The sequence below is a fragment of the Amphiura filiformis genome, chromosome 17, assembly GCF_039555335.1.
Source record: "Amphiura filiformis chromosome 17, Afil_fr2py, whole genome shotgun sequence".
Classification (NCBI taxonomy): Eukaryota; Metazoa; Echinodermata; class Ophiuroidea; order Amphilepidida; family Amphiuridae; genus Amphiura; species Amphiura filiformis.
Window position 1 is genome coordinate 21565131 of NC_092644.1, and position 12636 is coordinate 21577766.

At 36.3% G+C, this 12636-nt stretch overlaps 1 protein-coding gene across 1 annotated transcript in view; it reads right to left on the reverse strand.

The window, feature by feature from the left end:
- The window catches only part of LOC140137057 (MAM and LDL-receptor class A domain-containing protein 2-like), a 103342-nt gene that overhangs the window by 34599 nt on the left and 56107 nt on the right, over nucleotides 1–12636 (reverse strand). The window contains 12 exon segments of the mRNA XM_072158716.1: nucleotides 716–816; nucleotides 1184–1339; nucleotides 2615–2825; nucleotides 3367–3632; nucleotides 4313–4465; nucleotides 5341–5469; nucleotides 6577–6706; nucleotides 7428–7592; nucleotides 9010–9113; nucleotides 10257–10403; nucleotides 11189–11402; nucleotides 11917–12276. Of these exon segments, the coding sequence (XP_072014817.1) occupies nucleotides 716–816; nucleotides 1184–1339; nucleotides 2615–2825; nucleotides 3367–3632; nucleotides 4313–4465; nucleotides 5341–5469; nucleotides 6577–6706; nucleotides 7428–7592; nucleotides 9010–9113; nucleotides 10257–10403; nucleotides 11189–11402; nucleotides 11917–12276 (2136 nt within the window).

The following is a 12636-nucleotide window of genomic DNA, read 5'->3' on the forward strand; positions in this document are numbered from 1 at the left end:
AATGGCAACAATGGTAATGATAAAGGAGGAGAAAGAGGAAAAAGATGAAGATGAAGATAAGGGTAAATAGTTGATGTTAAAAGTTTCTTTGTACTAATGTATTTGTCTGGTTTGATTATGGAAATAAAGTTGAAAGCTGTAAGTTAGAAGTTATAAAGAAATAAGTTAGAAGTTAGAGGTTGAGGATGAGGATGAGGATGAGGATGAGGATGAGGATGAGGATGAGGATGAGGATGAGGATGAGGATGAGGATGAGGATGAGGATGAGGATGAGGATGAGGATGAGGATGAGGATGAGGATGAAGGTGAAGGTGAGGATGAAGGTGAGGATGAGGATGAGGATGAAGGTGAAGATGAGGATGAGAATGAGGATGAGGATGAAGGTCAAAGTGATGGTGATGACAATAATGGCAACAATGATGAAGGAGGAGAAGAAAGGTAGAGGAGGAGAAGCCTCAAAGAATGAAGAGTGCAAGGCATATAATGAATATGAAACAATAGAGAATATTAAAGGAACAAAAAAGACTTTCATTATACTTTGGTTCACATCAAGTTGCACTTCCAGTGTACCAACAAACTTGTATATGTCTGCACGATTAACTTTATATGTGATTTGATAATGTGACCAGCAAAACATGCACCTGCATTGCAACAGAACTTGGGGTGAACCAAAACTTAGTACAAAATCTAGTCTATGATTCTTATCATTACTTACTGTGCATTGATCTACACCATTAGCAACATAATTGATACTCAAAAGCTCAGCTAGTTTGAGGTAATTAGCGGGCTGGGAAGTATCGATGTACATGTAGTAACCTGTGAAATGAAACAGTTCAACAGAATTTACATCAAAATTGTCATAGTTTTTTCAAAGTAAAATATTTTGAAAATTTATAGTTATCACCATTTCTTCAAACACCAGTGTTGTGGTCGAGACCAGCATGTCAAAGTTCAAGACCGAGACAAGACTAGGCTTAGCTGGCATCAAGACCTACAACACTGTTCAGTACTTAAGCTTACTAATGTTTACATCCCCGCATCCCTGGTTACAAAGGTTACATGGTTATAAAGTTCTGGAGTTTTTCTATTTCATTGCTTATATTTTTATCATATTTTTGCTCCTTATTCAATTTTTATTGTTAACTTAGATCACTTTCATGTCCAATATACTTCTTATGTGTACCTGCACTGGTTCCTGTGGTGTGATCTCTTGATGGTCCTGCATCAACTGATGGTGTAGCGCCACTGAATCTAGTCCAATCAAAATCATCTGTAACAGACGCTTGTGTCCAATCACACAGATCCGTTTCAAAGTCACATGTGTTGTAGCCCTTGTTACCTGTGATAATAGAAAAGGATAAATGATAATAAGGATTGAAATCAAAACTCGGCGGTTGAACTGCGTTCCATTGTTTAGAACAATAGGACTTGAACTGGCTCCAACCAGGCAGAACCAGTTTTGATTTCATCCCTAACACTTCAATCGAGTTTATGAGCCTCTGGGCAAATAATTAGTACAACCTGCACAATATTGTGACAAAATATTAAATAATAGGAGTCAATAGGAATCAAAATTCATGAATATGCAAATAATTTTACATACAAAACAATACAGCATCAAAACACATCATGCTCTATTACCATGCGTTGTTGGGCAGGAAAAACCTCCTATATGTCATTGGCCCCTGAACATGTTTAAAGCAAAACCTCTTATGTAACATGTTCAGAGGCTAAAAGCACATACAAGGTTTTTCCTGCCCAACGACGCATGTAATGTCTGAAAATATGTTTTAGAAATTAAAAGTTTTACTTTATTCAGCATTCATGCACAAATGAAGGCCAAGTAATGCATTAATTGAACTTTTGAACTAATTAAAACCTGCTTGGCTGCAAATCTTGCTTGATGTTTCAATTTTGGATGGGTAATTTTGTTCCAATGATGAGCAAATGAACCCCAAGGATGAAGCTCAGATACCTGCTTTCAGATGTAGGGCATTCAAAACAGTTGGCTAGCATAATATAGGGTCCACAAGTTCCCCCCTGAATACTTTTTAAAATAAATCGAAAAATATTTGACAAAATGCAACGTGTTAAAAAGTATGGGTAGCCGTATTTGTTTTACACATATGGACCAAATCATAGCGTCACACGTCATTGCGTTCAGTCACAATGGTTCATTATGTACAAAAAAGACCCCTTTAAATGGTGTTAAAAGTTGCATCTGAGTCCATAGGAGACAGCTCTCAAACAATACAGTAGGCCAGGTCTATTCATGTGTTTGTTAAAGAAAACCTAACTGCTATGGACTTAGATGCAACTTTTAAAATGGCCTCTTTTCTTACACAATTAACCATTATGACTGAACGCAATAACGTGTGACACTATAAATTGGTCCACATGTGTAAAACAAATAGGGCTATACATATCTTTTTACATTTTTACATTTCGTAAAATATAGTTTGACTTATTCTAGAAAGTATCAGGGGGGAACTTCTAAGTTGTGGACCGTATAGCTGCGACCTTCTAATATAGCCAAAAAGGTAAAAGTAAAACACCTCATAGCCAACTGACAGACTTTAAAATAAACAAACAAGCACCAAAGAAGTAAACTTACCGCATGTTCTTTCATCAGAGCCGTCACCGCAATCATCTGACATATCACACACCTGACCATCGTCAATACACACTTGATTATTGCACCAAAATTTGCCAGCACCTATGTTACACGATGCTGATGGATCCGGGAGGGCGCAGTTGGTGAAGGTGATGTCATCTAGAGCTATCATGCCTTGGTAGTCTAGGTTACGTTCCTTGCGTACTTTGAGCTACAAGAGATTTATGATTATTGTTAGCCTCTATTCGAATAATAGAATATATATTGTGTTGCCCTATTCTCTTTGTCGGGCTGATGTCACACAAGGGGGAAAGCCTTGTAAAACTAGTGTGCATATGTGTAGTTCCCCTTCATAGAGCTGATTGCTTTGCACATGCTTGTGCAAAGGGGACAATGTTCCTGGATGTTTGACCGAGTGAATCATAGACAATGGTAGTGATGAACATGCAAGATATGGCAAAGTATTACAAAGAGAATCTGGACATTGCTTTGAAATTGAATCTTTTGGGATTTGAACTTGTTTCAAATTTCATTTCACATTGACATTATGATTTATTTTTTTTAAATTTGTTTCTCAATTGGAATTGAACAAAAATATAAGACATAGCAACTAAAGTGTAACCTGTTTCTTTTTATATATTATTCAACTTAAGTATGTTAGTTGCAGCAACGAAGCAGTTTTTTCACAATGCACGTGATCTGGCTGTACTTCTGGCTGACCATATTATAACCCGTCATTTAGATTCACTTACCCTGTATGGGTTGGTCCTTCTTCCAATACCAATCTTCAGCTGTGTCCAAGTCTCTCCAGTACTCATACTATTGTACCACAGTAATGTCTCTGAGCCGTCCGTTGTGTCCACCAATATCAGCATAATACTGCCCACATTCTTACCACTCATCACATACCATAAGTCAAGGTCACAGAAGGCTGCAGCGGTAGAGTAGATTGAACTGACCATCTGAGCTACTTGGTCCACAGATGCCTGGCCTGATGGGGATATATATAGGTAGTAACCTAAAGAGCATTGCAAAATAAGAATAGTTTAAAGATTGCAATTTTAAACAATATTTATGGTTTTAGTCCAAATAGCTTGGTCAAAAGGTGGGGAACGTATCTCACTGTTCCCCCGCAATATATGCCCATTATTACTATGAATATGTGCTACAACATTTGTGTGAACTGTGGGGTAACATATTCATTTACCATGGTGGTGTAATGCAAACAAATACAATTTATAACCTTCTGCATCTGGCCCAAATCTCAATGCTGCTCCTGGTATTATCAGTTTGTAGTGCAACCATCAAAATACCTGAGATATGTCTTATCCAAGATACAAGATATTTTATTTTCCCATAATTCACATGAAATCACACAAGTATAAGTATATAAATAACAAGGCAATATCAAACAAACAAATTATGGAGGGATGACCAGAAGGCCAGTAAGGCCAGAGGAAGTTACCCCCTTTAACAAAGAAATGTTACCATCAAAAGAAGAAAAACAAAACAAAGCATAACAAACAAACGAGAAACACAATGCTCAAGAATTAATCATATTTTGAGATCAAGTCACGTTTATATGTCTTACAGAAATGATTCAAAATTATCCCCATCCTCCATTTCCGTGATCACTATTATGGCTGAATTCCAGTGCCATCCTTTCCCTGCTTTACTTGATCCCTGCTTGTCACTTACCAGTTGACGATCCCTTAGTATGATCAAATCTTGGTGCAACTCCCGGTGTGGATGATGTGTCTTGCGCATTAGCACGGTGCCAATCAAAGTTATCCATGGCTGGATTGGACTCATACCATCCACACATGTCAGATTCAAGGTCACAAACCATCGCTACAAAGAAGATTATGATTAATCTTTAATAAATTTTATAAAGCTCTTAACGGGACACAAAGTTATCAAAGCAAGTTATATTTGAAGAACATTTGCATATTTGATTTTAAACAGCATTACAACTGTGGTAAGAACACTGTTGCAGATTCCACACCACCAAATAGAAATCTGGTTGAGTTAAATTGCTATTATTGCAGGTTGTGCTTTTTAAAAAAAAAATGGTTACCTCACCTGTATTAAGATTAAAATTAGCAGAAATTTGCCTGATTTTGACTAAAATTTCGGATTACTCAATCCTGCAAGTCTACCACAGACAGGCCCGTACGCAGGATTTTTTTTTGGGGGGGGGGTGCTGATTTTGTGAAATGTAGACTTTCTTCCCCAAATTTGTACCTTTTTTTGATCAAAAGTTCTCAAGTTCTGACATTTTGGGACTTTTTGTATACTTTTTGGGGAGGTGCGATCGCACCCCCCTGCGTACGGGCCTGAGTCCACAGATGTGACTTATAAAACAATAAATTTTTAATGATTTTAAGCACCCCTTTTTACTGTTTTCTGTCTAGAAACTCTAGAATGATCTTGCATAGAGTGCATGTGAGTCCCAGACATCACAGACTTCAAGAGCCAGTCACAAAAAATGATGGTCAACATATTGTTTTTCCTAACCAGAGAGATCAGACAAGGGCTGACCATCATAGTTGTTGCTAAGATCCGAGTTGCTATCTTTATTTATGAATGTAAGATTCTGCCTTTATGAAATTGCTTTCTCATTTTCCATTCTAAAAACAAACAAATTTGAATATTTTGATTAATTTGACAGTGTTCAGGTTTACTACATCACCGATATATAGTTACTTAATGTGGTATCTACTTACGACAATCCAGTTCATCTGAGCTATCTGGACATTGGAATTTGAAGTCACATCGCAGCTCCTTGTCTATGCAGGTGTTGTCACGACACTGGAATTTACTGGAATCTTGGCAAACATCTTCCAGTGTTGTTACTACAGACATACAAACAAACAAGAAATCATTAGAAATTAAAAAGGTAACAAGCTAGTTTAATTAAATATACTTGATGCAGATACTTTTTGGAAACATTAGTAGAAAAAATTAAACAATGTCATTTTGGTTCACTATTTTGGACAGCCATCAGGGATTAAAGTTTTTGTCAGAGATGAACGGCACTTGTTTACATTTTAAGAGCGTGCAGAGCATAAACACGTGGGGTTCTGATTGGCTGAATCCATCATCTGACAATCATAGCAGCAGACCAATAATCTGATTGGCCGATTGTGTGTGAAATCGTTGGTCGGCACAGATCGGCACCCTTAAAGTGAACACAATGCTCGGTATGTCCCTCATTAACAGGGCGCTCGCGTCAATCTGAGCAAAGGAGTGCCGTTCTTCCCTGAAACCCAGTGTAAAAAGGTAACAAGCTAGTTTAATTATACTTACTTGATGCAGATACTTTTTGGAAACTTTAGTAGACAAAATATTAAAATGTCATTTTGGTTCACTATTTTGGACAGCCATCAGGGTTAACATGGTTAAAGTTGTAATTTTTTTAATATTCAGTTCCACAGAAGAAGCCATTTTTTATATGAATATTTAGCTTTATTCCATATGTATAATACATAAATTTGATTGAACTAACATATATTCATATAAAATTCTCCTCATATTTTTAAGACAACCTCACAATGTGTGTGGAATATTGGTTAATACTTGCAATCGCATTTAAATAGGGAAGCTCTTTAAGACTATACAAACAGAGATGTTACTTTTTTACTTTCACAGTTAACAGGGACTCATTCTCAGCAGCACATCCCTACCCAAACCAAACTTGAGTATCCCCTGGTAATAGAGGTTATCCGTGTTCTATAAGCTGCATATCCTATCAGCGACTGCTATACCTTGTTTAGGATTTTCAAAAGAAGTACCTGCATGTGCAACCATGACTGTTTCAAAATAGCCCACCAAAGTCATGCAAGTAACTCTGAGGTCGTGTATTGAATTGGTTTGAATGAGGAATAGTACGGGAACCAGCGCCTTTTGATAGAAGTCACGCATGAGTAACGTGGATAACCTCTATATACATCAAGACTTACATTTGATTGGTACTTCTGTAGTCATTATAGGTAGATCATCATTGTAACTCCCACAGTCTGTTGTAAAGGATATGTCATCTATAGCAATATCTCCTTCATCATCTGCACCGACAACACCTTCAATTACCACCTGTAAGTTGGACAAAGTAGTTATCAATCAATTATTTCTTAAACAGCCAGCATCTTGCAATTTCATTATGATTTGGCTTTTCCATTTAAAATCCGCACTACCCCTGGGAGTATGAATTTCAAATGGAATAACACATTAGGCAGCTCCATTTGAAACTCACCCTCCCTCAGTGGAAGATTCATGTTGATTCTTTTAAAGGGTGTAGTTCAAATGAAGCTGCCTAATGTGTTCATTCCATTTGAAATTCATACTCCCTCTGTGGAAGATATTTCCAAAATCTTCCACAGGGGCAGTGTGGATTTTAAATGGATTAGCCCACTGTTGCTTGTTGGTGCTGAGGCTATGTGAGTAGCGATCCGATCCCACCAGGCCTAAGGTGATAATTGTGCAATTGGAATGCAGACAAAAACAAGAGCAAAAAACTATGCAATACATGATAAGTGAAAACTCTGAATATAAAGTTACTGACGTGTAATTCTCCATTGAATGACAAAAGTGCAAAAATTGACACAACAACAAAAGATTACTCAACATGGGGGTAATACCACAGTGGTATTTGAGTGACATGGAACATAAATGAATGCTACAGAGCATGAAATTAAGGTGTCAAAACATTCAAAACATATTTTACTATGAAATTCACACATCTGGATAACAGAGAGATCTGTATAAAACTTCCGGTTAAGGGAAGTTGGCACTGTATTTGAATTAGTCAACTCACTTGGAATGGATCTGGACTATTTAGGTCTACTTGTGCTCTCCGCCACCAGCTGTCCTGTTCCCCTGTTAGTGACCAGACTTTGGTCAGTGGACCGTTGATAACAGTACGAGTGTAGATGTTGAGTGTTCTTGTAGTCTCGCCTCTCATATGATAATAAAATCGCATCTGTGGTCAAATAAAGAGTATACAGAGAATAGTAATACAAATAATTGAAGAATACATGTATTGGTTTACGCCATTTGTCATGCATCTATTATCTTATGTATCATAAGTACAATAGAAACAAATTACGTTTCAGTAACATGATCGTTTCAGTAACGAACAAAAATTTACTGTTGAAATCAACATTCCTAATGAACTTGTTCAAAGATTTCTATAGACCTCCACATAGAGCTGAGAGGAAAACTAAACCTCTAAAGTGAAAATGCACATGTCAGGTTTTTCCTTCCAAGCAAATGATATCTAAAAGATTACTTAAATAAGTGGCGCACAACTTTCTTAAGTTTCAATGTCAGCTGAAGGTATAGAAAAGTATCTTTGTATTTCAAAAATATCTTTGTATTTTAAAAATATCTTTGTATTTCAAAAATATCTTTGTATTTCAAAAATATCTTTGTATTTCAAAAATATCTTTGTATTTCAAAAATACCTTTGTATTTCAAAAATATCTTTGTATTTCAAAAATATCTTTGTATTTCAAAAATATCTTTGTATTTCAAAAATACCTTTGTATTTCAAAAATATCTTTGTATTTCAAAAATATCTTTGTATTTCAAAATATCTTTGTATTTCAAAAATATCTTTGTATTTCAAAAATATCTTTGTATTTCAAAAATGTCTTTGTATTTCAAAAATACCTTTGTATTTCAAAAATATCTTTGTATTTCAAAAATATCTTTGTATTTCAAAAATATCTTTGTATTTCAAAAATATCTTTGTATTTCAAAAGAATATTGAAAGCACTTTTAACAAAATGAAATAATGGTGCAAATACTTGTAATTACGCATCAATAGAGTAAACATTCTCAGAAAAATGACACTTATTTGAGAATAAAATCATACATATTTGAAAGTAAATAAATCTAGATCAGTGACTCAATATAATTGGCAAGGGTAGCACGAGCTCAAAAATGTTAAGGGTCCAGTTGATTTTTTCCGGACCCTTTGAGCCCTGCAAAACCCAAATTAAAGGGGTCCAGTGAGAATCTAACAGGTCCACATGCACAACCAGGAATATGTGGTAACTTGTTGATGTTATTGTTATTGGGCTGTCATTGTAATTTATATTAACCGATTATTTTCATGATTTTTGAACGCTCTATTCGAAAAAAATTTTAAAAGTTTTCTGTGTCATAATTGGTTCATTTTTTGTATTGACAATGACCAAATTTTTATTAACAATTCGGCAATGAATTACATGGCAAAAGCCTCCACGCATCGTAAAATTTCAGGGGTCCATGAAGTTCTGATTGGACTTGTTGGGCAGTTTCAACTTGTAAATTAAGGGGCCTAAAATATAAAGTAAGGTGTCCTGGACGCACAGATGTACAAGAATGCGACCTATGGTAATTGGTTGACTTACCTGGCAGATATCGAGGAATGCCGAGGCTTCAATCAAGGAGCTTGCCAGCCTTGCTCTGTCTCCATTATTTCTAGGTCTTGATGTCTCAATATAGATATAATAACCTACAAAATATAGAATATTATCAAGCAAGAATATTAGAAATCTTTTAATTTCATGCTACGCACATTTTGGACAAAAAGCCAGTGAGTGAATTACACAAGTATTTATATTCAATTCTATTACCCCCACGACCCATTATTCAAAATCGCGCACTGTGATTTGTTGAAACGCGTCACGTGATAGACCATTAATTAGCAATAAAGTGGCCAGGGCAACGAACTTAATGTTCTTCTCGCATCACGTCACAGCACACAGCAAAGCGCGATACAGTATATTAGCGTCGTTACGCATTCTACGCAAAGCATTACGCTTGGTTACGCGTTCTGCAATATCGCTATCACTTACTCTTTGGCTATGCGTAGGCGCTCCACCTTGAGGTAAACAACTTGTAATATTTGGGCAAAAAATGTGACATTTTCTCTTTAAATCGCACTATTTTGTGGTAATAGAATAGAAATAAAGGGTAATGCATTATCCTTTACACAAAAAATAATGTGTCGAGGTAGTAAAACGTAAATAATGGGTGAGGCGCAGTCGAACCCATTATTTATACATTTTACTGCCAATCAAAATCAATACCACGATACTTGTTCTATGTGTAGGTCATTCACTATTTTTTACAGCGATACACTGCAAGATATCTCAGCATGGGCATAATATGTATATTTTGGATGAAATGAATGTTAATTCATTGTTCTTCTCATCTTGTTCTCAGCCAACCAACTTAAACCAAGGAAATGTCTAAATGATCAGCCATTTGCCCTTGTAATAACCACGCTAGTGTTAAGTTACAGGAATAGTGAACAAATTGCCATGCATATGATGAATGTCAAAGGGTGTTACTTGTTGAAGCATCCCTATCCAAATCAGATAGGTGCCAAAATGTTAGACTAGAAACTCAATGTTTACAAGCAAAATTAAATCTGATAAACGTTGGTAACAAAATACAGCAATAATCATCAACTCTACTCTTTTCTTCATGTACAGGGTAGTGAATCCCTCGTAGTTGTGTATTGATGCACTTTGGAGCTCTTTGAAAAGCAACATGACAAGGAAAGACAGTGCTTAAGACAAGGTAGTCAGCAACAGGACATGTCTGCAATGTATAACTGCATGCTATTGTTTTAAAACTAGTGATATCTTACCATCTGGGGATTCTGTTGTGTGGTCTTCTGATGGCCCTGTACCACCGGTACCAGTGCCGCCTTTGTTTCTTGTCCAGTCAAATTCATCTGTAGTCAACTGCTGCCAATCACAGAATCCAGTCTCAAAGTCACAACGCCTATATGAAGCTGATTAGGGAACAGAATATAGATGGAGCACAAATTAAATATGTCATTCTATTAGCACATAGACTGACACTTACTACTACAGCCTTGCAAAAAACAACCAAGCATAATGTAAAAATATTAAAATGAGGTTTAACAATGATTACTGTCGCTACTGAGGCCTAAACCTTGTGTTCATTTGCCATAAAAAAAACTAGGCTGAACAAATAAGAGTTGGTCCTTTTGTTATGCATTGTTCCAGTTTATGCTATCACACATTGCAATGAAGACGACAAATTTCACAAAATATGAATATTATAGAATTAATTCTTTAAGTAAATACACATATTTAAATAATGTTTTCCTTTTGTCTTTGAAATAACATTGAAGCTGAATGTAAAAACACATTTTCCTAAAATTGGGTAATCAGATTTTTAGGATATTTCAGATTGGAGTAAACATAATTTTTATGCATTACCATGCTCAGTGTTGGTTCTGTAAAAGTTACGCTATGAAAAAAGTCAAACTGCCCTTTCTCACTACAGGAGGATGTGCCAGGCTGTTGTATAGTTTTTCCACCCACCATTGAGTTTGGTGTTTAGTGCTGTTTGAGCACAGAATAATGGTTATTTTGGCACATTCTGGTGGTGTCATTGTAAAGGGGAATAACTTAGCTGTCCATTGATATGCAACACGATATGAACTTGTCACAAATAATTTGAGATATAAATGCTTGAAAAAACTTTTGTTGAGGAGCTTACTTAACATAAAAGGCACTGCATTTTACTCAGGAAGTCAGATATACTTACAGCATTCTTGTTCATCTGTTCCATCGCAGCAGTCCAATTGATAATCACATTCTTCACTCAGCTGGAAGCAGTGTCCAGACTCACATTGTCTGTAATCGTTGGGACACTGACCGCTAGAAGGCAAGTTGTAGGCACAATCATCAAATCGAAGATCATCAATTGCAAAACCACCTTCTGATGCGACCGGCATTCGGTCTTCTGCGTCGATAACGATCTGTGTTTTGAAGAAATCAAATTTGAGTTCAAAAGTTTAGAACCAATTTGAAACACTGTAATTCCAATGTGGTTTATTATGCAAGACAACATACATGCAGCTGTAACAGGCAAGATCATACTGGAATATAGGTGAAAAACAAGCTAATTAGAGAATAAACGATAGGAATTTTTATTTTGACTATCCTCTACTGTGTGATAGACGACAGGCGGGTCCAATATTTTGAGTAGTGGATGCCGCTACAGCCGGTATCCACTACGATACCAAGCGCACTTCACTGTGTTTTGTTTGGTGTTTTCTCTAGCCATCTTATTTATTTCATCTGAGGGTACGCAACTTTGGAAGAAAACACCCGGCCATAATTCTGAGTTAATGGCTATCCTATGGAAGTCGCATTCCATGACACATGGGTCAGCTTATGGTTTTTCCTCAATTGGGTTTCACAAATGAAAGAAAAGCAAATCATATCTATACAAAAGTCACAAAAAAAAATTGTTTTTTTTTTCAATCTTACCTGGAAATTCTCAAGGCAGTGTGGGATCTCCATCTCTTCAAAGATCCACTTGTTATAATCTTGGAAATCATCAGACACTTTCCTCAATCTCCTTTGTTTAGCACCCCACTTGATATTTATCTCCAAATCTCCATACTCAATACCAAACATATAATAATACATATGGAACTTGCAATTAGGACTAGCGAGTCTGTACAGAGGGCTTTCAATTTTGCCTCTTTGGTCTGTGCGTGTATCGATACCATCCACATACAGGTACTGTCCGGGTGGATTTGTATAGGTGTGGTCATAGACGGGACCTTTGAAGGTGGGTGGTTCGGTTCCATCACGGAGTTTCCAGTCAAAGTCATCACTCTTGTCCTGAATGTAATAAATCATTATGAGGATTGTAGTAGTTATCAAGACATCAGCTGAGTCCACGTACAAGAGTCCACGTACAAGAATGTCGTAAGTACTTTGTTATCATTACAAACTTAGGACTTTCTTGCACTCAAAAATACAAAATTTCTAAAACTGGAATTTACACCCCTTAGATGATTATCTGGAGGGAAAGCATAATTATACAGGGTTCCTGCATCTTGAAGCCTTTAAAATTCAAGGACTTTCAAGGTCCAAAAGCATGATTTTCACAAAAAGCTGCATATTAATGAAAGTGACAGCTCCTCTTAACTCCTCAATTTTTATCAAAATTATACTTTAGGTAAAATTCCAATTTTCAAG